General features: G+C 42.5%; 2 protein-coding genes across 2 annotated transcripts; both read left to right on the top strand.

The window, feature by feature from the left end:
• Nucleotides 1–7,360: 7,360 nt before the first annotated feature.
• On the top strand, nucleotides 7,361–18,489 carry LOC142591424 (uncharacterized). Its single transcript, XM_075703752.1, has 13 exons — nucleotides 7,361–7,493; nucleotides 9,838–10,026; nucleotides 11,317–11,478; nucleotides 11,731–11,814; nucleotides 12,335–12,415; nucleotides 14,567–14,644; nucleotides 15,324–15,389; nucleotides 15,452–15,496; nucleotides 15,579–15,665; nucleotides 15,721–15,771; nucleotides 16,103–16,156; nucleotides 17,043–17,257; nucleotides 18,068–18,489. Exons 1-13 carry the CDS (start codon nucleotides 7,421–7,423, stop codon nucleotides 18,074–18,076), a joined length of 1,194 nt encoding a protein of 397 aa, XP_075559867.1. The 5' UTR covers nucleotides 7,361–7,420; the 3' UTR covers nucleotides 18,077–18,489.
• Nucleotides 18,490–21,566: 3,077 nt separating this feature from the next.
• Nucleotides 21,567–23,038, top strand: LOC142590290 (sorting nexin-24-like). Its single transcript, XM_075702295.1, has one exon. The coding sequence runs from the start codon at nucleotides 21,745–21,747 to the stop codon at nucleotides 22,249–22,251; it is 507 nt and encodes a 168-aa protein (XP_075558410.1). The 5' UTR covers nucleotides 21,567–21,744; the 3' UTR covers nucleotides 22,252–23,038.
• Nucleotides 23,039–24,134: the final 1,096 nt, after the last annotated feature.

Raw genomic sequence — 24,134 nt, forward strand, 5'->3', positions numbered from 1 at the left:
TCCTTCTTATAATTCATTTCAATGTTAGAAGTTTACTATCATTGGGGACCTCGACTCTTCGCCACATTGATAGGAGGTTTCGCGATGTCTCTTCCACTAATATGATTTCTATTAGTTGCATTTCTTCTTTAACTTAATCCTTCATTTTCATAAAATAATTATTTACAATATACCTCTTGATTTTAATCTAGCTATTTTCTAAGAAAGTGGACGCGCCGGCGAGTTGGTTGAACTTCTAGAACTAGACAACAGCGGAAAAGACGAGCCCGCAGAAGAGGTAGCGCTACGTGTGGTTGTTCTGTGCCTCTTCTGCGTCCTAGTCTTTCGCGCTGTTCCCTAGTTCAATATACCCATTTTCAAGTTTGCTTGCATTTGATTAACATTTCTTCCTCTTGATTTTATATTTAACTACCCGGTTCTTCGGCAGTCCCACAGAGTGGGTATGTTCCCATGAATTATAGGCTCCACATTTACATCTACCAACGAACCAGCCAACTCGCTTTCGCTTCTATCAAATGTTGTAGCCCATATTTTAGGACATCTACAAAGTACGAGCGAACAGACGAAGAACTGAAGTGCTTGCTTTAGCCAGTTGTGCAGCAATTTTTTCGTGTTTTGTACTTCTGTGCATTTGTGGCCTCTAAACTTCAAAATCTTCCGGAACCCAGTGCTTGTTGCAAGTTTGCGCGTACGAAATAACGCTTGCGCTTGGTTCCGCTAAATTTCTTTCTTTTACTTTCTTTTCTTCTGCGAGAGCGCTGCTCATAGACCTGATCTTGGACGCTATCCACGGCAGTGTGCTAAATATTTCCCCGTCCCCTATAACCAGCACGTTTACTAGACCAATTTCCTTTAACGACAATACATACGAAGTGAAGAAACTGAGCAGATAACGAGCTGGCCCTGAATAATGAAAGCAGAGGTACACTCGCAAGATGCCCGCAGGTTGTTCTGTGATTTGATTATATTAAAAAAAGCACATTGCCGCGCTGTCTAGTGATTTAGGATGAGATAACTTAGATTGAGTTCTCTAAGAAAGCTGATGTTGAAAACGGGTCACACGTATGCAAAGGCGTTGGCAGTCATTCCCTCAAACAGCTGCACTCCGATACGGTTTATTACCTGGAAACAGAATTTGTTGCTGTCCATGCTACCTGCTAATTTTAGGCTCGTGATGTATTAATGGCACCGCTATACCATTGCACGTTTAGCGTGCCCCTTGGTTTCCCTTCTCATTCGATTACCAGGTGTCCCAAAAATTAGACCAAGATCTTTAAAAAACCCAAGAGCTCTAGAGAAATCGTACAGACTGCATAGTAGCCGTAGTGTTTACTTACAGCCAGTATTTCTTCCATCACGAAGTATCAATCAATTAATTACTTTTAATTAGTGAACTTCTTTAGTTTTATTTAAGTACATGTTGATTAACTGTACCTTAATTAGCTTGACCTTAACACCAAAGGTCGTAGGTTCAGGTATACCATCTATGAGTTTGCATGTAGTCGTTACATTACTCAGTGAAGCCATGCAAGGGGAGGGTTACGAGAAATGCATACTTACGTATGGTATCGACAACTCCGGCGCCCGTATCAGCGCCAGCTGAGGTCAAATATTGTGGCACAAACAAATGCGCGGTATAAACCAGCCTGTACATGAACAGAGAGAGAACGCTCATAGTAAGCTCTTGGTAGGGCTTCTTTCGCTCGCCAATGCACCTGAATCTGGTTCTTGAGGGTAACATTGTTGCTGCTGTCGAACTGCGGCAGCTGTGACTTCGCCTGGAGGCAGCTGTAGTCCCCCTTCTTCCCCTCCTATACTTCCAGTGCGTGGTCACTACTGTTAGACCATTTGTTGTTGTCCCTAATGGCAGCGTACGGCTTCTTGTACAGTGAGGTACCGCTGTTTCCATTTATGCCAACTTCTATGGTGTAGGTGTCCCTTGAACTTGACAGCTGGACGACGCCACTGAGCGATTGAGAGAGGAAAAGATACATTGTCCATTGTAATTACGTGGGGCTTCCAAACTGAAAGGAGTATCTCACATAAACAGACGTAATTAATCTCTGGGCAGCCTGAGACTCGAGCATCCTAGAGGTCACGTTGCTCCAAGATGTCATATCATTGTTTATTTCGCTTTACAATTGCGTGCATAATCAGTACGTCTTGAGTGGTGACTGTCTCATTTTTTTGTCAGCACAAACAACGCACAAGAACAGAGTCGCGCCATTTTTAAATATGCTTTTTAAAAAAAAATATTCGAGATTGCTTGCAATATAATTACATTGCAGGCGGTTTCTTATACAAGTGGGAAGCTGTAATTCGGTCTATACAATTCTGATAAGGGTGATACAATGAAGTGCTCTAACTTTGTCAATTGTAGAAGGGTCTTAAGTGAGTTTTACTTTATTAGAATAAATTTCAAATTAGAATAACGTTTTGAAAGAGAGTTTCATTAAATGTCCTTGATTTTTTTTTTTACAGTTGAAGAAAAGGAGTATCAGACAATTTTAAACATTGATCCAGTGACTTCGCAGAAGCAACGGACACAGAGCACGTATTAGAACATTTAAAGCTGACAAATACAGCGTGGCAGTTTCAAACTTCCATGAAACTGTAATCTTGGTCACCAACGTTTTCAGAAGTAGCACTTTAGTAGCAGTCGCATGTTCTAGGCCTATTTCTCGGTAAGAAGTATCCTAAATCGGTAGACTGATGAGGTTTATTGCATATCAGTTTCGCTGGATTCTGCTTTAAGTGCACCCACCGATATAACAACATGGTTCTGAAGCCGGTTTGTACGGCTTCAAAGATTTAAGGAATGCCTGAAGTGGGCTGCCTACCGTGAATTTCCGAGAGGTAACCCACCCCCTAAATATAACTCGCCCCTGCCTAAGCTTCGGGTTTTAAAAAATTTCAAAGCTAACCACTACACTGAAAGAGCCCACCGCACATTTTAGCTCGATTGTCCCTCGATTTTAGGCGGTCTATCTCTCAGGATTTTACGGTAATTTGTCACTGTTAGAAAAATATGTTGTTTCTTTGCGAGAAGGGCGGTATAATGTAGCAAGCTTTTGCATCATTGCATGCAGGAAAATAAATAACTGCCAAACGTTGCCGTTAATCCATCGCGTCAACCAAAGAATTCAGGGGTAAAGTCACCAGTTGGGCTTGTTCGTTGAACATAGCAGAAGGCTACAGCGCTGGAATCGATGGAGACAGGGGAGGCACACAAAGTACACAGCGCTGCGTCTGTGTACTTTGTGTACCGACAATGTCCGTCTGTGTACCCACAATGCCCGAATACCAAGGAAAATGAAAGCAACTTGTTCACAAGTGTTTCTGGCAATGGTGGGCCCACTTGTAGAAAAAAAAATGAACATAAAGTGGTTCTTCTGTAAAGAATAAATAGTGTATATAACTGGTTTGGCTCAACTACAAAAACTAAGCAACTCACTCTAGCGTACTAGAAAAGCTGTTGCAGGCTTTTTGTCAAATTCACGCGAGATCTTGAGGTGTCAAACTGAGCGTAGCAAAAAGAAAGAGTTATAGCTCAGCGAGCGAGTGGGTCAGCAGGCCCAGCGAGCCAGTGTAGACGCCAGTGCGCATGTGCGGTACCACATCCGCAGTGGCGTCTACGCTGGCCCGCTGGCTCGCTGAGCTATAATTATCTAATGAAACGTTGTGAAATGAAACGAAACGCTCCTGTCTAAATACATGTAAAAGGAGAATTCGTTTTTCTCGGCAACCACTGCAGCAAATTTGACGAGGTTTGTTGCGTTTAAAAGAAAAGCTTAAAATCTAGTGACTATTAGTTTCGAATTTTCGATTTAGCTCCTCAATTTTTCATTAAAAGTTGGCAAAAATAGAAAATTCTCAAAAAACGAGACTATCAAGTTTACAACTCTGTAACTCAGAAACGAAACGTGATAATACAGTTCTGTGAATTGCATCTAATAGCGCATCTAAAGCGGACAAAATTTATATGCTATAGATGGATCTAAAGAAATTTACTAATATAGAAATATAGCTTTTGCAGAACTTCTTGAACAATGTAACAAACTCAAGTCAGATATAAAATGACATATAAAATTTGTCCGCTTTCAATAGTCTAATGGATACCGTTTACAGAACTGCGATATCTGTTTTTGATGCAGAGTTACGAATTTGTAAACTTCGTTCTTCTATTTTTCTCGAACTTTCGAATTTTTGAAAATTCTTTTAACAAAATTCAGGACCTAGATCGAAATTACGCTTATAACAGTCACTAGAATTTAACTTTCTCTCTCAAATTCAACAAATTTCAATAAAATCGGTCCAGGGATTATCTCAGAAACACGCTCTGACTAGCTTGGAACTACACGACCAATTATGGTCTATCCAGCGGGCCCGGGCAGCGGTGGAAAGGCTATGCCTCACCGCACATAATGCCCGGGTGGCCTGAGCCGGGGCTGGTAACCTCGCAGGTCCTTTGCCCATTAAAGTTTTTTTTTCCGTCCGTCCGTCTGTTTTTGCGTTTTACATGTATTTTAATAGGCCGCGTTGGAGTTGGGCCGGAGCTAAAGCTTCCTCTTAAGAGGAAGCTTTAGCTCGGGCCCAACTGCAACGCGACCTATTTGAATACATGTAAAACGAAAAAAACGTTTTTCTGAGATAACCCCTGGACCGATTTAAATGAAGTTTGTTGCATTTGAAAGAGGGAGTTAAATTCTAGTGACTCTTTAAGCGGAATTTCGATTTAGAGTTCGAATTTTGTTTAAAACATTTTCAAATATTCGACAGTTTGAAAAAACATAGAAGCACGAAGTTTATAGATTCATAGCTCTGCACCAAAAACAGATATCGCGGTTTTGTGAAGGCCATCCATTAGATCAATTAAAGCGGACAAATCCTATATGTCAATTTACATATTACGTGAATTTGTTACGTTGTGTACAAGGGTTCTGCAAAAGCTGTATTTGCATATTACTAAATTTTTTATATTCATGTGTAACATATCAGTTTTGTCGGCTTTAGATGTACTATTAGATGCAAATCACAGAATTGTATTATGATTTTTCGTTGTTGAGTTACAGAGCTGTAAACTTGATAGGTTCGTTTTTTGAAGACGTTGGATTTTTGTCAATCTTTAATAAAAATTTGACGACCTAACTCAAGAATTCGAAACTAACAGTAACTAGATTTTAAGTTTTCCTTTCAAATGCAACAGACCTCGTCAAATTTGGTAGCGTGGTTGCCGAGAAAAACGAATTCTCCTTTCACATGTATTTAGATAGGAGCACCCGAGCTAAAGCTTCCTCTTAATGTAAATGTGTAAAAACAACTCGAGAAAAATAAGTTTCATTTCTTTCATCCTTTTCTTCTAAACGAGCCAATAGGACAACGTCAAGAGGTACTGATAACGATATCTACCAAACAGGCTTCATTTGTATTCCTCCTAATTTTACACTAAAGCTAAAAATAGCTAAAGATTTTCCTTCAAAAGCGCTTCAGTAAAGTCAATTAAAACAATGCTGTATGACGAAAGTTTACAGCAGCAGAAATACAGCTTTTCTCTCGCTAATCAATTAAAGTAATCGCTGAAATCCACCTCTTAGAGAGTCCTTGCAACTAAAAAAATTAAAACATACATAGGCTCGTCTGCGGTGGCTCTAAGGACGCCGGTCCATTTAAGCTGCTTCGTTTCTGTGGCAAACACATCGTTTACAGGTGTGCCTAATAACAGCCCTCGGTCCTTGTCAGGGTCCTGTGTGGTTGACAGGCAAAAACAGAAGCTCGAGTTGTGCACCTCAGAGAACCAAGTTCACATACAATATTAGACAGTGCGCGTACCACTCTCCTTTACAAAATACTGTAACACAGCGTGGCAGCAATGCTGCTAGTGACATCTGGGGAGAGTTTGTCCAACCACAGCATGCTAGGAAAGTTTTTGTGTTGCATGAGGGCCCTTGACTACAATTTAAAAAGAAAATTGTTATTAATATTATTCAGTATACGCTAGCAATTGCGGCGGCCGGCTCCTTTACACCAGTAGCTATAACTAAAACATGGTCGCTGCACTTTTGCATTTGTGCGCTGTTGTTGAACAAGGCGCCACAATATGGCGCCACTGGTACTTTCCGCCTCTATTCCACCAAAGTAAACCTTTCCAGATAGACTAAGGTTCTCGAATTCAGAATGAATCTCCCAAAAACGAAACATCAAGGAGTCACCAGACGAGAACACTCGCTAATAAAAAGAAGGGCCATCACGGCTGTACTGCGAATTTCTTCTGCTTCACTGACTAGAAAGGCGCTTGCTCTGTCCTATTCTGCGTAGGCCTAAATAGTATATTCTCTCCTATAGTTCTGTATTTTATCATTTTCGCATCACTGCGCCATTTTTCCTATAGATCACCGCGATTAACATAAGAATGACGGTGCATTCCCGTTAATTTACAGGTGTGGCAAGACTGGAGTCAAATGATATGGCAAAAATCGGATCCTAATTTACCACCTCTATAGCTCGGTGGCTGCAGGATACTGTCGCTTTGCAAGGGTTCGTCGGTTTGATTCATGGTTGCATTCCGAGGGCGCGGAATGCAATAAGGATCGTGTACCGCTCATTGGGTGTGCGTTAAAGAACTCTAGGTGGACAACATGTTTCAAAGCATTCCATTGCGGCGCTCTCATCGGTCATCTCCGGATTCTATAGCTTAGCTTCTTCTTTTTGTTGTACTTTTAAGCGAATCGCTTGCTTTGGCTCTTTCGCTCATTTCAGCTATAGCTTAGTCCGAAATGGCAGAATTCCGAGAACGCCTGTGAAAGAATTATGACTTGGAAGGTTAAAGAACAGCTTCCCAGACAACACTCGACGTCCTGAGTACGTCCTCAAAAGGTACAAACGTCCTCGTCCGTTCTGATTCGTTCTGAGGATGTCCTGGGGACGTCATGAAAAGATAGAGGCATCCTCGTCCGTTCTGCGTCGTTCTGAAGATGTCCTGAGGATAACAGTTGCAGGATTATCCTAGAATTGTCCTCAAAAGGACGTGTTCAGGATAACAAATTTGTTAATCCCTTGGAAAGCTGCTAGTTGTGAAATAAATGCCGTTTAAGTGTTGATTTATTACGAAATGCAATTAAAAATAGCTGGTTATGTATAAAAGGATATGAAGTTACGATGATAACCTAATTAGACGTTTTGCCTAAACTGAACGAACATCGGCATAAATAAGTCGTCGATGCAATTTTGGTAAATGAGCTATATTTTTCCTTAGCCGTCTCCCTTACGGACTGCTTGACAAAAAAATAAGCGTTGTAAAGAATAAAATTTTGTTCAATATCGCCGCCCCCGCGTTTTTTTTTTTTTGGGGCCGCTGGCAACACTGGGATGAAGTCAAGCCAAGCCCGAGCCTCCCATTTTGGCGGGGCGCTCAATCAAAAAGATGGCGCAGTGCGATGCGGTTGCTGATGAAGTCATGACAGCAAAAAATGACCTCGAGCCAGATGTGAATGCCGGTGAGTGCTGTCCAGCCTTCTGAAAACCGTGGTGTTGTTTGTTGTGCTCGTGATGGAGGAAAGTAGTGAACGACAGTTTCGCGGGGAGCGAAAACGGCGCGTTGATGCGTGTGTTCATTTCCTAAGAGACGTTCACAATGACTTCGCAGCGCCGGCGTGCAGCGCCTCACATGCAACGGAGCCCACACAGGCGCTGTCTTTCGTGTCCGGCGCGGATGACTGCGGTCACGTGGAGAATCAGCGTGAAATGAATTTGGATGATAGGGAGATAGCGCAATCTCCTGAGTTGAGTCCAGAGCTAGCACGTTTTGTTCATGACGATGTGCAAGTGATGTGTCAGCATGGCGTAGTGGACACTGAGTTAGTGAGTGACCTAGTCAGCGGTTCTTTATCTGATGGCGACGTGGACTCGTCGCCTTCGACCATTTTTTTGCAACACGAGCAACGCCAACTCCAAAGCAGTGATGCACAAATCACGCAGGACTCTGAATCTGATAGTGGCGAGAGCAATGTGTTGACCATACGGCAGATGTTGCAAGCTTGGGCTGTTGAATCGCGCTGCCCTCAGGCCGCGGTCACGTCACTATTGGCAGTTCTGCGAAGCCACAGTTGCCTTTCGTCACTACCGTCGTCTGCTAGAGCTCTTCTGCAAACTCCAAAAAAGGTCCTCAACATCAAAGAGCTAGGAGGAGGGAAATTTCACCATTTTGGCCTAGAGGCAGGACTGCGGCAAACACTTCTTGGCCGTGAGCACTTGCCTGCCGAGCTTAGTCTTAGCTTTAACATTGATGGTCTGCCACTAGCCAAGAGTTCGAGAGACCAATTCTGGATCATCCTCGGCCGCATCCGAAATTTTGAAGATCGAGAACCATTTGTTGTCAGTGTTTTTTTCGGCAAAACCAAACCGCAAGATGCAAATGAGTTCTTGCAGTGCTTTGTTGAGGAAGCCAAAGAACTGCTGGCGGAAGGCCTTTCTGCTCATGATGCATCAGTTCCTGTGAAGCTGCATAGTATAATTTGTGATGCACCTGCCAAAGCCTTTGTCCTTTATATCAGGAGCCACACAGGATATTTCAGCTGCACAAAATGCACCGTCAAGGGCATGTATAGAGCAGGAAGAGTTTGTTTCCCGACTTTTGCTAACACCCTCCGTACTGATAACAGTTTTCGCAACCAGAGTCAGGAGCAACACCACACAGGCCGCAGTATTTTGGAGGAACTCCCAATAGATATGATAAAGGATGTGCCTTTGGACTACATGCACCTTGTCTGCTTAGGTGTCATGCAAAAACTCCTTGTTCTGTGGGTTCGCGGGCCGAAAGAAGTGAGACTTGGCTCTAAAGTTCGAAGTGAAATCTCTGAGAGGAACATTAAACTTGCAAAGTTCATTCCTTCCGATTTTAATAGGAAGCCGCGAAGTCTGGTGGAGCTAGATCGCTGGAAGGCAACTGAACTTCGCTTCTTCTTACTATACGGAGGGCCTTTAGTGTTGTCTTCTACAATCCCTTCCCACATGTATGAGAATTTCCTTACACTGCATGTGGCCATTACAATATTAGCCTCACCTAATTCAACTGCAAGTGAGGTTAGTTATGCAGGTGACTTGTTAAACATTTTTCTTCGAAACTTCATCAACATTTATGGACAAGAGCAAGTGTCGCACAATGTGCATGGCTTAAGCCACATTGCATCTGATGTGTTGCACCTAGGATCCTTGGATGCTTGGAGTGCATTTCCATTTGAAAACTACATGTCAAACATCAAGAGAATGATACGAAAACCTGAACATCCCCTTGAGCAGCTCTGCAATAGATTGTCAGAGCAAAGAAATGTTCCAAAAAGGAATTTGGTACCATCAGAAGGTTTATTTTCTGTAGAGCATAACTGCGGTCCATTGATTCTGCCATTCCAAGGCACACAGTTTAAGAAGGCCACATTACCTGGCAATGTTGTACTGGTAGCTGGTAAGAAGAACAGCTGCTGCACACTAAATAATGGAACAATTATTATTGTGGAGAACTTTGTGCATGACAAGTCAGGCACACCCTTTGTGATAGGAAGAGAGTTCCTCCAAAGAAGAGACTTGTATACAAAACCTTGTCAATCAAGAATGCTTGGGATTTGCATTGCATCTCAGCTTTCTGGCTTGCGATCCTGGCCAGTTCGGAGTATACTTCAGAAATGTTTGAGAGTGTTGTTCAAGAGAGAAAATATTATTTTTCCACTTTTGCATGCTGTTGTTCCGCAATAGTTGTCGTGTTGCTGTACAGATGTTACAATTTCATTTGTCCTCATTAGTGTAATGCTTTTGGAAATAAACTAGGTTTCTTTCTTTTTTTGCAAGGTGGCCTCTACATAGTAGTGAAATTTCCAGAAGAAGATGATGCTGTTGCCATTATACATAAAAACTGGATTGATGGCAACGGCTGCATGTGGCCTCCACAAACAAAATACATAAAAAGCTTGTTAAAAGCTGGGGCCATGCCTGGAAATGACTGGAGGAGTCTGCCTTGTGAAGTGGTTGAGGCATTTGGTAATATTTATTATTTTGTCCATTTTATATGTGCAGGCTGCAGCCGTATTGCAATGATTGTGTACTCTTCGAACAGGTAGACTTTTCTTGTGTGCTTTATTAAACATGTAAATTAACTAATTCTGCATGCAGCTTGCACTATGTTGCATTCTATTCTGAAGCCCCACCTGTTTATGATAGAACCTATAGGTCATACCAAAGCTTCAGATCAAGCGAGTGAAAGGTGAATGTTGAGCTTGCAAATTAAATCTCGGCCACTATGTCTTCAGGGAGAACATGCTGTTTTTTAAGCGTCTTGTACATACTTGTTCAGATAATTTTAATAGAAATTCTTAAAACAAACTATTGCAGCTATAACTTAAAACTATTCCAATCTGTTTTTATTCCAAATTGGCCATTAGCCCTCTGTGATAGATCAAAATGGCTCGGGATCTGCCCATATTGGTGTGGCGCCCACTCATATGGGCTGTACTCGAACCATTCTGACCTATCAGAGACGGCTAATGACCAATTTGGAATAAAAACATAGTGGAATAGTTTTAGGTTGTAGGGCCTTTTTGTGGACAGCTGCACAAGTGAGTGCCCACACTGGTTGGGGCATGTGGTTGTACTGCGTTTAACCATAGCTGACTAAACACTTCTGTTGCTGAATGTTCTTATCAAAAGAATAGGAGCATCTTTATTCACATAGAAAATGTTACTTCTGCCACTTTGCACCAGCAAAGTAGGCCATAGTTGATCATTGCAATAATAGTTCAGCATGCTAGTTCCATACAGCACTACACTATGTTGCTTACAGCGCAAGGAATGCCGTCACTATCTCCCGTATTCCATTGGTACCAATACGGAGAAGTTGGGGTAAATTGCTTTTATAGGTCAAAGCAGATTATTGACAATGTGGAACCACAATGAACTGCTTAGTTAGATGAGGCTTTAACTGCAGTGATCTTGTTTTAAATGGTGCTTCTATTTTAATTCTTGCACGCATTCAAATGAAATTTGCAAATTAATGCTGCCCATTTATTTATACTTATGCCATACTTGTCTTTGATTTTTGCCTTAATTTCCTACTCATATGAAAAATCAGTTAAGCCAGAGAGGGCGTAGGTGAAATTATAGTTAATTGAGGTGTAGAAATAATGCAGTAAAGGGACATGAAAATGAACAAAAAGGTAACTGCTGCTTGTGGCAAGTAACCTTTTTGAATACATATGCAGTTTGAATACATCTAAAGTTCCAGTGATGTCCTGTATTTTTAAAGCCAGTGCGGAATAATATTGCCAATTTCAGCCAATTACGATGATGCTGTACGGGGCCTCAGAAAAGTTGAAGACAACTCAGACATCGCAAGTGCAAGTGAACATGGCAGAGGAAAAAGGAAAAAGAAAAGAAGGCACTACAGTGACGAAGACGAACTGCCACTCCCACAGCCACCACAGTCTATGCAGAAAAGTATGCATTTTTTTCAGCTATCTGTAAAGAGGTGACAAAGATGTCATGGTCTTCATATTAGAGGGTTACTAGATTTGTGAAATACTGTTTACTAGTCTGCTATGCATGACAGTCATCAGCGGTGCTCTATATTGCCAGTGGACGTATAGCCAGGGAGTGGCACACTGGGCACGTGTTGCCCCCCCCCCTCCCTTTCTCTAATCAACTGTTACACCTAGAGTGCTCAGGTGATTTTGTCATGTTCTCATGCAGGAGCAACACATGGTATTGCAGAAAGATCTGCAAGGATGGAACCGTCAAGTATTTCGACTGTTTCACAGCACTCGGCATATAATGGTATGGTTTCTTGCATGCATTTATGGTGCATAAATGAAGTTGTCAATTTTATAATGTAGTTTAAACATCTCATTGTTTAACTCAAAAGAAGCTGCTGATTGCATTGCCACAATTTTTGGTAATTGCAACTAAATCTGGTAATTTTTGCATCACTTGTTTTGCTATGAAGGTGCAATGTGTGATGTGCAGGCCATCGAACCACATTTCGGTTTTACTTGTTGCTTGAAAGAGTTGTGGCATGTCATTTGCTACATGTTCGTATTTGTTATTATGTAACATTTGCATTCACAATTGTCATCACAGAGAGCTTGTATCACAGCACGTAGCAAATTTTAACATCGCTGGCTGCAGGGATGTCAAGCCCACTAACGTTTATGTAGCTGTCTGTGCACCTAACGGGTCTAAATATTGAACCTGAAACATTAGTATTACAAAATGTTTTTATACTATTAACAAGTACCGCTGTTATGATTGCAACGAGCAGAATTCTTTCCAAGATATACCTTATGTTCTTGTGCAGAAAGAATGCATGGTACTGCAAAGCGGTCTGGAAAGGAGCCACTGCACTCGTGGAACGTTCCACAGCGCTCTGCATATAATGGTAAGACCACTAGCTTGTGTTGGGTTAGCTTGTGTTTCAGCGCACTGAAAGATAACCTTTTTGATCTGCTTGAACGATACGTGCTGTCATGGGTGTTGACGAAACGTCGCACCAAATGCAAGCCATGGTTTACAAAAGAGGTGCGCAGATGCGTTGAAGAGAGACATCTATATGCATGCAAGAAAATAATTGCAAGAATCAGTTCAGAAAGATTACAAAAGATATGAATAGCTTGGTTCAAAAAGTCGAATTTGCCTACTTCTAGTTCTTTGGTCACCCTAAAGGATTTTGGCAGTATATATTTAAAAAAATAGGAAGGGTGGGTTGTCCGTCCCACCACGTCATCATGACAGAATTATTGTTCACTATAGTCTGGAGAAAGTGAAGTGCCTTAAGGCGTTTTTCAGCTTGGTATTTTCTACTGCTGAAAGCAACATTTTGCCCGGCCGACTATCACCCTGACTTTATCAGTACCAAACCCATGGCAGCTGTTCTATTTGAAGAGCGAGGAATCGTGTCATTCTTAGGAATGCTTGAAAGAAAACAGTGCTACTACACCAGACAGTTTACCCACGATCCTGCTCTTTTCTTGTGCTTTTTCTTTGTCAAAGTGGCTGCAGATTTTCTTCACCAAGTCATTATAGGACTGATTTTTACCTGATGAATGAAAACTTGCAAACGTTGTGCCTATACTTAAATCGGGACTTCTAAATATTGTTTCAAATTATTGACCAGTGTCTATGACCAGTGTGACATGTAAAGTTTTAGAGCAGAAGTTTTATACTAATATGAGTCATCTTAATGCATGCTCATTGTTAAATACCCGTCAGCATGGTTTTCGCTGCGGTTACTCGTGTGTCACCGAGATTACAGAATTCGTTCATCACTTAACGATTGCACGGGATATAGGACATTCTGTAGACTGTATATTTCTTGACTTCTGAAAAGCATTTCATGTTGTGTCACATTCGTTATTAATAGAAAAATTATCTTGGTACAACATAAATGAGAATGTGTCTGTGAAGTGTCTGTTTACATATTTTCAGAAGCCAACAAACAAAGACTCCAAAGACAACATAGGGAAATTATTTGTATGCACTAATTGAATTAAGGAAATGATAAATTAATGGCAATGAAGGTGGATGAAAAAACAACTTGCCACAGGCGGGGAATGATCCGTCTTCACGTTACGCATGCAATGCTCTAGCCAATTGAGCTACCGCGGTGCCATTTCCCCATACACTTTCTTGGGTATTTGTTTTACTACAAGTAACCTTGGGAGTGTTAGCAAGTGCTACCACTCGCAAACCTTGGCGGCTGATTGGAACATCCTTTCTGCCGCAGGCGTCACAAGTACATGATGTTTTTGGTTGAAGGCAACTGGTCAATAAACCCACGCGTGCTTCCTGAAGGCATCAATGTTGCCAGATTCGAGACACTCCATGCCACCTGAAGGCATCGATGTTGCCAGATTCGAGACCCTCAACGAGGGTCTGGAATCCGGCAGCATCGATACTTTTAGGTAGCATGCATGGGTTTATTGACCACTTGAGGGTCTCGAATCTGGCAAGATTGGTGCCTCCAGGTAGCATGAGGGGGTTCATTGACCAGTTGCCTTCACCCAAAAAGATCACGTACTCGTGACGCCTGCAGCAGAAAGGATGTTCCACATCCGCTGCCAAGGTTTGTGAGTGGCGGCGCTAGCTAACACTCCCAAGGTAAATACCAAGAAAGTTGATGGGGAAACGGCACTGTGGTAACTCCATTGGTTAGAGCGTCGCACCCATAATCCGAAGACGTGGGATCGTTCCCCACCTGTGGCAAGTTGTTTTTTCATCCACCTTCATTTCCGTTAATTAATGATTTCTTTAATTCCATTAGTAACTACAAGTAATTTCCCCCATGTTTTCCTTGGTGTCTGTTTGTAGGCTTCTCGTGATTATCGGGGCCCCTCAGTTAATCCCCTTCTCGTTGTTTACATATTTTGACACTTTTCATAAATGAATACAGCCTACAAATTTTACCACATGTTCTGGCATTTAGTTATAAATTACAAGCAATTACAATTAAGAATTGTGAATTACATAAAATTAAATTAAGAATTATAAGCAATTGGGCCAAGCTGAAGTGATGCCTTGTGTTCTTGTGCAGAAAGAATGCATGGTAGTCCTGAGTGTTCTGCAAGGGAGCCACTGCAGCGGAGCTTTCCACGGCGTCCTGAATGTGATGGTAAGACCTCTAGTTTGTCTTAAAGTGGCTGAACAAAGTTTAACCTTGCATATTCTGTATAATTATTTTTAAAGTCTGTCCATCATCGACTAATACATATTGTGTTGCTGATTTAACTGACAAAATCAAAAATCACCACAAAGCAAAACAAGTTATGTATCATGCAGGTGCCAACGGGGCAAATCTTTAAATCTTTGTGATATCTCAGAATTTTCATTTACTCAAAAACCCACAAGCATCCTTTCACAAGGGGCCAGCTGCACAAAAATTTAATATGATGGCTGCATGGCTTCGGTGTAGTCTGAGTGGTCACCCGAAAGTTGCTACTTATGCTACCGTATGCTCACTGTCTGTGTACATATTTCAACACTTTGAGTAAACGAATACAACCTACATACTCTCACTACATGTTCTCACATTTAATGGCAGGTTTTCTTTGCTACAAGCAGTGGGGTGCAGCTGACTGAGCCATTTATATTGAGTTTGCAAAATTGCTCATTATGAGTCGAATGCTAAATGCACGTTACATTGCAGAAAACAGCAGTTTAAGTTGCATCTCAACGCCATGTGGAGAAGATAGATTTGAATTTGCAGACTGTTCTAAAATGCACACATTTTGTCAGTGTGATAATTTTATTCGAAACTGCAGTGTATTGCTTCTATTTTGGTGACATTGCAGACAACGCTCAGAGTGACTTGCCAGGCTTGTGGCCGTGTGTTAATCGAACGCCGACACCAAGCTCAGGTGAGGTATGCATGGCTATCGAAATCAGCTCCAATACTTTATTTGTGCTGTTTTTTTTGAAGGCCATTACGACTGTAGGAGCCAGCCATTTGAGCATGAACATTTAGGTAGGTTGAGTGCATCATGTTCTAGTAGCATGGCATGCCAATTTATTCCCTTTGTTGCATCGACACTTGTCTTTGCTAATAGGGTTGGAGAGACGCCAGAAAACTAGCACCCATGTCCGCTCGCCTCTCACAGCTGCCTCTCAGCCAAGAAATGACTTCTCACGATCAGGTAAGACTAAGTATATTGATTGCACTGCTGTTACTTATCTTGCCATAACTTTCAGGATCATATGGGCTGAGCAGGGCTTCATTTCCCACTGCTGATGTACTGTCTAGTAAGTGCATGTTACTTTTAGTTCATACTAAGTGATAATTTGAATGCTAAGTTTGGCCATGCTCTGTCATACAACAGGGCATGACTATTGCATGACTATTGCAGTATTGCTTTTTGGTACAGCAGAGAGTAGATTCCGTTGCAATTTAATTAGGCAATACTGCTGAATGAGCTTGCAAAATGTGATTACATTCATAATGCAACCTCGACGTTCGCATGCTATGCAACGGCAAACTTGTGAACTAGAAAACCTTGTTTTGCAATTGATGGACATTTCATTGGCAAAGAACCTTGTGCGGGAAATTCACTCCCAATGGCTAAATAACTTGCAGCACCTACCTCAAGGCCCACAAGCAGGTCGGTTTCAACCATAAATGGGCCATCTGGTAAGCAAAAAACTACATTCTATTAGACTGGTGTTCTAATTTGAGATGCTTTCTAGTGCTACGTATTCTGCCTGTGCCTAATGCATGCCTGGATTCCTTGGGCTTTTTTTAACATAATGGTTAGCATCCAAAATCACAGTTGAGTGTGACACCCTGGACAAAATTTAAGATCAAAAATGATGTACAGCGCGAAGGACAAGGACTGCGAGAGACGACATACACAGCGCTGTATATGTCGTCTCTTGCAGTCCTTGCCAGCGCTGTGTATGTCATCTCTTGCAGTCTCTGTCCTCCGCACTGTACATTATTTTTGATCATGAATTATCAACTAGCCCAAGCAACCACCCTAAAATTTAAGACTTGTGCGCATGGATTTTTGCTGTCAATGTGAACTAGACAAGAAACTACGAGTGTGCATCATCCGAGTTTTCATTGTCAGCTTGCCTTGTCTACTACAGGGGGATGGCCTCTATCTTGCATCTCAAATTGGCTGTATGCTTACCTGCCAAACCTAACCTATGCCTGCGGATTTCTTGATCTCATCACTCTGTCTGCATAATTCTCTGCTGCCCTCAACTGCCTACTCTTCCCTTTATATATCACCATTCATCTGGTCTACCATTACACACATGAGACAACCTTTCCAGTTTCACTTCCCTTTATTCTAAACTAGGATGTCATTTGCCTACCTTCTGCATTTACATGTAAATTTTTTGTTTCATTGCTAATTGCATGATTGCTTTTTTTGTCAATTTTCTTAGTTACCAAAGTTCTAGCTCCATGGGCTAGTGCTAGCAGAATACAATGATTACATACATTTCTTTTCGAATATGTCAGTAAGCTGCAGATCTTTATTACATTGTTATTGTTACCTCAATCTTTGTAGATTTTGAACACCAGGTCTTCAAGATCTTGCAAACAATTTTAATGAGGGTTGAGCACCAAGGGCGCCAACTTGATGCCATTGCACAACAGCTATGCAGTGGCCCTTTGACAGTTGGGCCCGCAAAGGATGTGGTCCCAAAACCATTCGAGGACATCGAGGCATTCGAAGAATTTGATGCTGAGATATCAACAAATGAAGGAACAAGGACACGCCTGGTCTGATATTTTTTCTTCCCTTTACCTCCTCTATCAAATGTACTTGCATATATGAAACTGACATTTCGGTGCATGTTTTACAGGAATAGTGGTGCAGAGCAAAACATAACACGGACACTAGGAGGCACATAAAAAGGACAACACACTGCGCTACAAGCAACAATGATTATTCTCAAAACCAGACTGCTTCTATACCATCAGCCTCAAGCAGACATAGATCACGTGGAAGCACTGAGACATGCCCTATGAAAATCACACCATCGAAATTGTCATTGCTTACGCAGGAAAGCTAACTCCTTGGGAAATAACGCTATTGATGGCTTATTAATGCAAAATTCACCAAGTATGTCGATGTGCTCTGCCTCAACAATCAATTAGGTGACCTCTTTATATCGAGCAACAATGATGGCGAAAACATGATTATTGTTGGCCAGATGGCTGAGGCCGAGCATATCGATGCACTTAGTGAATTTTGCATTAGCAAGCCATATAGTGTTGTTTCGCAAGGAGTTAGACTTCCTGCATAAGCGCTGACAATTTGTTCTGGTAAATTATCGTGGGTCGTGAATATGGTTCGACAGTGCGACTTTCATAGTGCATGTCTCAGTGCTTCCACGTGATCTATGTCTGCTTGCCACTGATGGTATATAAGCGGTCTGGTTTTGAGAATAGGTTGTTGCTAGTAGCACTGTGTGTTATCTTTTTATGTGATGTGCCTCCTAGTGTCCATGTTACATTTAGCTCTACATCAAAAGTATTCCTGATGATTCACCAACAAGCCCCCTCCCCATCACTACCCATGTTTTACAGATGCAGTAATTTCATGGTCTTGGAGGCAGCAGCGTAGGACCCGCAACACGGCGCATTTTAGGAATTTTGATAAGCCAAGAAGTGGCAGTGCAGTATAGTTGGCTTGGCAAAAAAGGAAAGAAAAGTTTTTCTGCACTGCAGGTGGCTGACACAATCACAAGTAAGGCATTGGCTGCCTGAATGTTTATATTGTCGGTAAAAATAAACTTGGTAGAATAATTTCCTTTCTCGCTTTCAAAAGTCAAACTTGTACGGGTATACATACTTCGTAAATGTCAAGCTGAGGAGTGTTAAACCAGCTGAGCCAAGTACTATTGTACTTGGGCAAGCTAAGATGGCTAATATGTAATTTCCTGTTGTTTCTGGATACTGTTAATGTTTTGCTTTGAGCTTGTATATGTACAATGTTGTATAAGTGATCTCCAGTGGATCTTTCAGGAGCTGTAATGCAAAATTTTCCCACATCAAAAAGAAGTGATGTAGAGAGCATAATAAAGGTGTGGCTGCGCCACTCTGGCGAAAAACTTCGTAAACAGCAGGCCAAGGCTGCCACATCTGAAGGTGAGTTTGGTATTTAGACTATCGTGAAAAATACTCAAAACATTATTATCCTACATGAATACTTAACATTTGAAGGCGAGTGTTTTCGTGCTTATGGGTTTGATCCCCATAGGACAATTTGGATGCTGTCTGGCACCCAACATAGCTGCATGGACTGCCTGTTTGAGAAGTTGCACTTTGCTGTACTTGCAATATTTATATTCTTGTAGAACCATTGTCATTATCAGTGCTCATCATCACAGTATACATTTTCTTCTAGGCTCACTGGATGTGCAGTCGGATTTCTCTGATTAAATGCCTGAAAATTCAAGATTTCAAGAGGAGCCAATTTGCTCAAGAATTATTGCTGGCCTTGGCAGGTGCCACTAGTCTTATATTAAACTCTAGTCATTGGGAAACTGGTTATATTTGTGTTTGCTTTAGCAGGTGCCATGACTATCACCCGTATGCATTGCCTGCTACAGATACTTTTTATAACCAGGTAGATTCATTTTCGTTGGTACAGAAAAATTACATTTTCTTGCAGCCAGAATTTCATCCATGATGCAAAAGGCAGAAGTGACATTATCTGGGCAAGGTGCTCATGGCACCTTCAAATATTGAGTTTCGTGCGATAGATGAAGTAGCCAATTCAATTTACAACCACACGTCAGGCAATTAAGCAGCACCAAACCTTACTGTGCATATGTGTTGAAAACTAGCTGATCATAACACGAGCTTGTGTACTTTTGTCACGTAATGCCCTGTCAGCATTGGCTGTTTAATATGTGTAAATTAGCCTTGTATATTACCCAGCAAGCCGAGGCTACCAAGGCATTCCATTCATTATGATCGACTTCTGGACGCAGCAATATGTGCAGCCCATAAGCATGCCTTAGTGTTATGTTCTGTTAAAAGCTAAACGACGTTATTGAATGCAAAAATTCTGCATTCAAGGAAGCCTACAGTGCACCCTAATAAGTCCTCAAAACATCCTAGAAAAATCCTTGTGGGCTATCTGAGGATGTTCCGAGGATGTGCCGAGGCCGGACATGAGGACCTTTCTAGGCCTTTGCAAGGACCAGTAGAGGATGTCTTCAGGACGTTGCAATGTCTTTGAGGGGACGTACTGAGGACATACTCAGGACGTCAGTGCGTTGTCTGGGTTCTCGGCGCAGCAATGCATATAACTTCATTGCCACCTGTTCTTCGACAGGAATCCGCGGCAAGGTTGCGCGCTGCGATTCTTCTGACAGCGGAAGAAATACACGCCGAAAATCTTTCGTGCTTCAATGTCAAGTCGTGCTGATAGACGCACCACATATGTGGACAATGGGCTGGAAATTTCCTGACGCACTGTGAATGCAAGAACCATCCCCTCTGAGGAAAGTATAATCAGGCTCAAGACAGTGTAAAATCTGCTCATGTAATATGCGTCCGAAACTGCAGGTGGCGCATTTACCAGATGTTACAATCTATGGGAGCTGTTCGACGAGGTACCGCATGTAGTTTCGGGTAATCGGGTGGGCGACTTGAATCTGATGTCAAGTCGATGATGTCAAGAGATGCCAAGCTTTTTATATGGCAAATCAGTTGTGCGGAAACCCGCAAGGTGGAGGAAAGTTCACGTAATGGAAAAATTGTCATCCGCACGACTGTAGCACAAAGCTACAAACGCATTCCCCACGGGTTTCTCCGTATCGCACTAGCATAAATATTCATCCTGGTTCGAAATTTTTCTTCAACTGCAAAGCTGTCTATTCGAGAAACCCACGTGGGTTTCCTTAGCATAGCCTTGTCCTACAGTCAACGGCTGAACACTTTTTTCCCCTTTCGTGAGTTTCGTATGTTTCTGGGCGCTGCAGTGGGATATTGGTGCTGCAGGTACGACTGACGGCTTTTCGTGAGTGAGGTGCTCTGCAAAGGAGTTTTGACAGAGCGCAAGTAGTTTGTGACCAACTCTACGAAAGGCAGCGATAACAGGCGTTACATACAAGTTTGGTGGCGCTATTCGTTTGATCTCATTCTCATTTTATTCACATAAGAAAGTGGTGTCTTGAACAGCGTTTACGTTATGCGGGAAATTGATAACACTAGACGGTTCAAAAGCATTTCCTCTATGAAGCTGGTAGGAAATGCACGAGTACGCATGGGGTTTAATGCATTGGCCCATCAGCAGCGAAAACCGTCATTAATGGTAGAGGAAATTGACGTGGTTTTAGGTTTGTTTGCTCTGTGCATCTTTAGCCAAATGTCACATAATACGTTCATAACAGCCTGGACGTCTTGTTTGTATGTGCGTAACTGTCCCTCGCTGCCCCCCAAATCGTTTTTTCCTGCATGAAAAGAGGGGAAAACAGGGAAAACACATCAACATGCCGGCAACTGCGCCCTCTCCACACTGAGGCTGCAACCTAGTGCGCAATGTTACAGTTTTGTCCGCAAGATGGCGCCACCAACTTGTGAGAGGCGCGATGTGCATATTTATTCGATTGGAACCTATCGACCACGGAGCTATTGACCATGTTTTCTTTTCTCGTCTATCGCGCATTTTACCTAATAGGTGGTAGTCCACCGCACCTTGATTTAATTTAATCCTTCATGATCGCCGAGTAATAAAAACTGTTGAAAAGGATGAAACGAATTTCCGTATGTTCGGATTGCATGCAGGTTTTTGGAAACACGGCTGCCTGAGGATATTATCACCATCGCTTAACAGCTTAGTTTTCTGCAGCCTGCTCCGCCAACAATTCCATAAAAACAAAGGAAATATTTCCCAAGCGGGTAGAACGCTTTAGGGCGATGTCACTTCTGCGGACGTCATGCTGCGCCGAAAGTGAAAACAAAACTCATTATCACGCAAGAAGACGCACCTGCCATCTATCAACAAAAATTAAAAGCAGTTCAGCGCTAAAACATGGGTTCCGAGACTGCCGCGTAGCACTTTTCCTTGCCTTCGTGATTTTCTTTCTCAAAGCTGTTTCAAAAGGTGCTGACGATATGGCGCAGCCCAGGCGTCTTTCGGACTGTTGTCTGACTGCAAGCGACGTAAATGTAAGCACGTTCGTGCTGTGCTTCGTAACCATTGCATCTTTGGTTAACATGCCGTGGTGACAAGGACTGGAATTAACGTGACAATGATCCGTGTGTTCGTGCCCTCTTACCGCCCAGTGGACGCCCCGAACGGGCGTCAACACGTCGTGTACTGCGTCGAAGTGACCGTGTCGGGCGTCTGTCACCGGCTGGAGCGCAGGTACAGCACGTTCCATGCCCTCCACAAAAAAGTTAAGCGCATGCTCGGAAGCCAGGCGCCCTCGGGGTTTCCCCCTAAGCGTCTCCGCGGTCTCAACCCCAAGCTCCTGGAACAGCGACGCGCGGCGCTCGAGCGCTACCTCCAAGACCTGGTCCGCATTCCGGCCCTCTCGTCGCAGCTGCTGTCATTCCTCGAAGTGCCTACGCCACTCTCGCCCGCGGCGAGCAATGGTTCTGTCGAGAGTGATGACCAAGAGTTCAAACCGTTGCACCAGCCTGTCCTGGGTTTCCCCAAAGACCCCTATTTGGACACATCAAGCAGTGACTCACTTCCGGATATTGTCATGCAAGGTGTCATGACTGGTCTGTTTGGCTACGACTACGACGATTAGAGCAGTTACGCGCCGTATCGATTTCTTCCTATGCACGCCCACCCGCAGTCAGCACGCCTAATTAATGATCAGGTGCCGTTCGAAGTTTGTTGCTGACGGTGCATTACCACGCAGGTATGAGAAGCGAACACTGCTTTCGTGTAACTACTCTAATTTACTATGTGCCATCGTGGTGTAGCCGGGCGCTGCGTAGCCCGGTTCCACTAGCCTCAACACGCGAGTGTTTTGAATGATACCCCACCGGTGTCATGCGCACTGGTCAGTAGGTTAAGTTTCTTATCTCGTTTCGCACAGGCGTGATACTAGTACAGTCGTTCTACGTCGCTTTTCCTCGTCGGCTTCGGCCAGTTGTCACCTTTGCCGCCCGTCATTCTTCCTAAGACAGGTAGCACGCGATGACGAATTTTACAGATTTGCAGAGTCACAGTTTTGGTGTTGCGATACCTCAGGTGAAGCCAGAAGCGTACTTTTATTCTTTGATAGTGTAGGCGCACATTTCAGTTGCCTTTTTATTTGCTTTCTGCATGCCCCTGTCAAGCCTCTACACCCATTTACAACAATTGCAGGGTGCGTAGTATCGAAATATTTTCCATATACCTCAGTTGGTAGCTGTGTTACAGTTTTGTGTTGTTTACAGAATGTTTTCTTGCTTTATTGTTACCTTAACATTATTATTCAAGTTTAAAACTATCATATGTTGTGTAACAATATGCAAGCATTTAGCCGATGCAAGTTACAAGTGCTTTTGTCTTTTCAAAGAAATTTGCATTAAAATCTGTGCTGTCTCAGCAGTTTGACAGTTATTTTCCACCTGATGCACATCGCAGTCAGCACATGATGATAGAAACCAGCCTTTTTAAGGCACACATTGTTTGCAGCAGCTCGCATGCAGTAAATTTCACTGGTTAATCCACCAGAGGACCTGTCTCAAAATTGGGTGAGCACTCTGCTATCTCACTTGCATATCGGCTAGTGGAAAATAGCGTGCCCTACACTACGTCAAGGTGGAAGATACCACACTTATTGATTTTGAAAAATGCCTTATTTCAAAAATGCCTACGTCCCTATGGCCGAAATGCACTTTATTTTCATGTTTCAACAGCTTTAACAAATACATCAGCTGGTCCTATCATAAGATCTGAGCTCAGTGTAAAGGATGAACACTGCTATGCTAATCCTTGCAAGATACAGAACTGACACAATTCCTCAGCATCCAGCTGAATCTCAATCTCAGATTTCATGACAGGTAACTAAAAAACTGTTTACCACAAAGTTTAATATCACCTTTGCAATACTGTTGATTTATCAGTGTCTTCATAATTAACAGCCCTTATATCTGTCGCATTCTGGAAGCATTTAAAGTGATGCTGAATGTGCCTAATGAAGATGGATATTATCATCCAAGCTACAAAACATCCCATTGACTTCTCGAAATTGTGTTAATTCAAGGTAACCATATGTGGATTATATAGGTTGGGCAATAAGTATCTTTTGGCATATGATGTTAAAATATAGCAACCACAGGTGAAGTTATGCATTTATTTTAGATTTTTTACGCCTGTGATCATAATGTGAAAAATTGTCTCCTCAACAAGTGCTTTGACGGTGCTTGAGAACTTCGTTTATGTGCAGTGACAGGTGCTGTAATGCTACCCTGCTGCCACCCCACAACAAACATTTTCCACAGATGGACAAGCAAACATTTATTACCTAAATGTTTAATATAGCAGTGGCGATGGAGCTATTTTCATTCAACCAGAATGGGTGTGCCAATCACACGTTAAAGAAGTCCCCAGGTGCTGCACAGACCATTTTGCTGGCAAATCAATACTGACAATCCAAAACAGTTCAGACATGCTCAGCCCTTCAGTACCTAAGCTATG

Source organism: Dermacentor variabilis, chromosome 8 (assembly GCF_050947875.1).
Source record: "Dermacentor variabilis isolate Ectoservices chromosome 8, ASM5094787v1, whole genome shotgun sequence".
Lineage (NCBI taxonomy): Eukaryota > Metazoa > Arthropoda > Arachnida > Ixodida > Ixodidae > Dermacentor > Dermacentor variabilis.